General features: G+C 43.4%; 1 protein-coding gene across 2 annotated transcripts; it reads left to right on the top strand.

Moving 5' to 3' along the window:
* The first annotated feature begins 748 nt into the window (after positions 1-748).
* LOC117728345 (uncharacterized protein C18orf19 homolog A-like) lies at positions 749-4,378 on the top strand. 2 transcript variants are annotated; one of them, XM_034529224.1, is made up of 4 exons: positions 749-858; positions 2,411-2,886; positions 3,052-3,163; positions 3,300-4,378. In XM_034529224.1, exons 2-4 carry the CDS (start codon positions 2,471-2,473, stop codon positions 3,579-3,581), a joined length of 810 nt encoding a protein of 269 aa, XP_034385115.1. In that variant the 5' UTR covers positions 749-858; positions 2,411-2,470; the 3' UTR covers positions 3,582-4,378. The 2 variants fall into 2 exon arrangements, with proteins under 2 accessions (XP_034385115.1, XP_034385116.1); XM_034529225.1 differs by lacking the exon at positions 749-858 and adding an exon at positions 1,288-1,417.
* The last annotated feature ends 299 nt before the right edge of the window (positions 4,379-4,677 follow it).

Here is a 4,677-nt window from a genome sequence, read left to right as displayed (position 1 = left end):
GTTTTTATCATAGCTGTATTTGAAGAGAGCTTTTTAGACAGAAACATAATAGAAATCTCACTGGAAAATTAATTCCCAGTCATTACTTTTTATTTACCTGACTATTCTTTATCTATTTAAAGCATTATAAGTTATTTTTTACTGCACACTGCCAGATAGTCTACTTGGGAGAATGTAACCAGCCCGCCCTCTGCTGGTAGAATACTTGTACTGCATTTACTACTCCACGTGTGTGAATAGTGTTACTGCACAAACGTTATGGGTTAAATTATCTTCAAACTAACCGATGTGACTGACATATAAACACACACACACACGCACACACACACACATATATATATATATATATATATATATATATATATATATATATATATATATGTGTGTGTGTCTAAATATATATATAATCGCACACACACACAGTATATATATATAACTGTATATATATATATACACATATATATATATATATATATATATATATATATATACATGTTTGTGTGTCTAACTATATATATATATATATATATATATATATATGTAAAACAGTATATATATATATATTGTTATATATAGTGTTTGACAGTTAAAACGTATTAAGACTTGTGTGTCTAAATAGTTAACGTTATACGTGAAGGTCGCGAGCAGCACACAGTGAAAACAAACCCAAGATGTTGACCTTGCGCGAAGCAGCTTGGGAAATGAGTTCCGTACACGTTTCACCAACGCTAACTACATTTCCCATGAGTCTCTGCGCGGCTGGGGTTACATGCTGCTCTGCACGCAGTCTGTGGTCCTTGAACGACACATAGCCGGGGCTCCTCCGCATCAAGGACTAGACGCGAAGTACCAGTCCACGTAAGTGTATTCTGCTTTGGTGTGTTGTATTTGTACTTGTACTTAGCAGTGTTGCTAGCTTACAGCTAATGTTAACTAGCTAACGTCTGAAGCTAAAGTTGGCAGAGGTTCCGAGTGTGGTCTTAACTCGGCCGCCTGACAACCCGAGTCTCCAGAAGACTCTCCGTCCACTTCATTAAGACCCAATCCGCTCGACTTCACCTCGCTAGAACACTAAGAACCCACAGCTCCCTCCTTGTCCTCCAGCGAACACGGGGCAATGTCAACTAGCCTAACATACATGCACGTGTAAAGCTAGCGGCAGTTTAGCTGTATTTGTCCGGTCAGAAGCTTTCAAATAAGCCACGCCTCTTTATCGTCTATCGGAGTGCTTTTATTGTGAAGATAACAATAACGACTTCCGGTCTTATTGTCTTATTGTGCCGCTTTTGCTCGGCTCCAGCAGCATGTTGGTAGCCAGTAGTTTACCGGAAGTGTTGTAACGCAACAGGAAACGCTTCCTTGTTGTGAAAACTCTGCCACCCACTCGAGAATAACTCACGGTATTATTATTATTAAGGTATGTTCATACTGCTTCATTTGCTATATCAGTTATTGTAGAAGATTGAAGGCTGGTGAGCTCAGTGAGGGTTAAAGATACGAGTGGTGCTGGGTTCAGTACTTCATCAGAGGAGCTGATGGATCATAGTCACATGCATGAAGCTAATAATTAATATGTGCTCAGTGAAACGGAAGCGACTGCAGGCATTTCAAATGAGGCTGATCAGCGCCATCTGATGCACATTAAGATCACAGTTAGAAGTTAATCCAAACTACTTTAATTAAGTATTTATGTATAATGAGAACACATCAGTGGTTTCTTTGGGGGCCTCAGAGAGACCCTTACGTCAGATTGTGTGTCCTTGACATGAAAACTGAACTCTTCACGTGCAGGATTTAGTCTTTGACATCGACATGTTTATGATTCAAAGTCATCGGTCTTGTTCTACACTTCTCAGAGTGTTAAGAAAGCGTGTTGAGTTGAAAGGATCAGTCCGTTAACTTTTTCACAGAAAATCAATCATGTCTTCTGGTTTTCTAATACTGCGTTCACACCGAGAGTAGATTCCATGGCAAGCCAATGCACAGGTGCAAATGGATGCGAATAAAGTGAATTTCTGCCGGGCGAGGAATATATATATATATTTATTTATTAATTAATTAATGTTATGAACCCAAACACAAGGCGCTTGATGTTCCGACGTTTGTGGTATTTTCATAACAAGTATAAAGCCGAAATAGTGGTTATTTCTTCCATGGTGGATGGCGGAAATGATAACTGTTTCCATGGAGATAAGCCGCGCCCCCTCTCTGGCACGAATGAACCACAAACAGTCGGGCGAGTAAACTCACTTTTCAGATTGTTTTTCTTACATATGACCGACTCAAACGAGTAATCGATTACCCAATGCGGTGATTGGGAGATTAATTGTGAGCTGCCACATTAAACAAAGATGTGATGTCTCTGCCTGGATTTGGAGTTTATGAAATGTCTTTCTTGTCTCGTCCTCAGTCTGTGGTTAAACGGCACATCGGCAGAGGGGAGGTGGGGTGGAAGTCGAGGAGGGTGACCATGCAGCGCATCCTGAATCACGGGACTCTGCGGCGTTTGGCAGCAGCACGCCCCCTACTGGTGGCCGTCGGCTTTCCTGAACCAACAGCAGCATTTTGTTGCTGCGTCATCCGTCCGTTGCCGCCGCCCACAGGCCGCTGCTGGTTGTCATCCACAGCCTCCAGCAAGGCTGCACATCAGCCAAAACACCAGGCACCACAGGGGGAGCCACAGTCCAGCTCCACACCTCAAACTCAGGATGTCCAGAAAGAGGACGCCGGGCCTGATGCAGTGGAGGTGGACCCCCTGCAGGACAAGTCCATCGGTTTAGTCCAGAGGTTTAAGAGGACCTTCAAGCAGTATGGGAAGGTGATGATCCCTGTGCATCTCGTCACGTCCTCAGTCTGGTTAGGAACCTTCTATTACGCTGCTATGAAGTGAGTCGTCTTGTCTTCTGAGTTCATGGCTTTCCATTATAGATCAACATTTGTCCCTGAAATATATTTATTTTATGTCTTTTTGTAAGAAAAGACCAACTGTATTTTATCTGCTGCACAATCTCATTATGGTATACTGACGACCGTCGTCTGTCTTCCTCTCAGAGGTGTGAATGTCGTGCCCTTCCTGGAGATGGTTGGTCTCCCAGAGTCACTTGTCGGCCTTTTGAGAAACTCTTCGAGTGGCTACGCTCTCACGGCGTACGCCATGTACAAGGTAATTTAATCCAGGATCCTCTGTTTTTGTTATTTATTGAAGTAAACCTTCACACATTCCTGACCTCTTCTTGAGTGATGGATTCGGGCATTTTGCTCTGCTGAGCAGCAACTGTGTTTATCTCGTTTCCCTCCAGATTGCGACCCCTGCTCGATACACAATGACTCTAGGCGGCACGTCGCTGTCTGTGCAGTATCTCCGTAAGCACGGCTACTTGTCCACACCGCCGCCGGTCAAAGAATACATCCAGGACAAAATGGAGGAGACAAAGGAGAGATTTTCAGAGAGAATGGAGGAAACTAAAGAACTCTTCTCTGAGAAAATGGAAGAGACTAAGGACAAGCTCTCTGAGAAGCTGCAGGAAACCAAAGACAGAGTCACAGAGGGCAAATCGTTTTTTAGGAAGAAAAACGAGTAGGGCATCCCATTGGTTGGTGGGGCCGCTGAATACGGGATCCTGTTTTGATCTCAACGAGTAATCAGTAACAGACGGTACTTGTAAGACTTTTCTGAGAGAAGAGAGAGAGAGGGACTTCCCTTGTCCTAAAACTTCAACTCACACATTTCAGTTGTCAACTGTGGTCGATGTTTGGTGTCAAATTCAGTCCCTAATTGTACAAACACAGTGCACTGCAAGCGTAGACTAGACAGCAGCTTAGCAGACTGCTGGCAAAGCCAGTCTGGCTCATTCAGCTCAGACTGGCTTTGTATGGGAGAGAGCAGTACTAAGATTTCTGGTTGTTATGAAAATAAAACTTGAAGCTCACGGTTGGTTACCTGTGTGTTCCATCAAAGCCTTTCTGAAAGGCTGGGTATCACTGCGTGTCTTTTCTAATGGGATGAGAAAGAAATTTAAGTTTTTATAATGTATTTTTATCCTGAAGCTCAGGCTAATATATTTCATTATTTGCGTGTCTGTACCACTTCTTGTTTTGAACTGAAAGTTACAGAAAGTCAGGATGGAGTCCCCATGCATGTAACAGCAAACAGTCCGTCATACATTGTGCAGCAAGTGCAGCTGCACTAGGCCCGTTGTGGCCTTGTTCAGGTCCACCTGCGACCATGTCCACCTATCCACAGGTCCTCGTGTCCACCTCTCACAGTGGGCCAGATGAAAGGTCTTTGTGTACTGAATACACAAATATTCTTTTCAGTAATTCAAATGGACAACTGGTTAAAATCACGACTGAATAAAGTGAATTGCTAATCACCCAAGTCTGTGTGCTTCAAGTGGGACATGTAGCGTCAGATGGAGGAAGTAAGATTGAATCCTATTATCACATCGATCATAGGTGCAGTACCAGCAGCCACCAACAGCCCAGTGGATGTTATGTTAGGTGTCGTGGGGCGGAAAGAGAAGAGGGAACGGGGTTTACAGAAATGTTTTCCTCACTTAAAAGTGAACATCACTTCTCTTTCCGCCCCACGCCTCGTGTCAGGAAAGGAGAAGGAATACAACTTGTTGAGAGTCGCTGTTGGAGGGAAAAGGATCTCAGATGGCAGTGACGGACCAG

The sequence above is a fragment of the Cyclopterus lumpus genome, chromosome 25 (assembly GCF_009769545.1).
Source record: "Cyclopterus lumpus isolate fCycLum1 chromosome 25, fCycLum1.pri, whole genome shotgun sequence".
Classification (NCBI taxonomy): domain Eukaryota; kingdom Metazoa; phylum Chordata; class Actinopteri; order Perciformes; family Cyclopteridae; genus Cyclopterus; species Cyclopterus lumpus.
This window is presented reverse-complemented; position numbering and strand designations above follow the sequence as displayed.

Coding starts and splice junctions, on each gene's coding strand:
- LOC117728345 (XM_034529224.1), top strand. CDS start 2,471: ATGCAGCGCATCCTGAATCACGGGACTCTGCGGCGTTTGGCAGCAGCA. Junction 2,887..3,051: donor TTCTATTACGCTGCTATGAA/GTGAGTCGTCTT, acceptor TCTTCCTCTCAG/AGGTGTGAATGTCGTGCCCT. Junction 3,164..3,299: donor CGGCGTACGCCATGTACAAG/GTAATTTAATCC, acceptor GTTTCCCTCCAG/ATTGCGACCCCTGCTCGATA.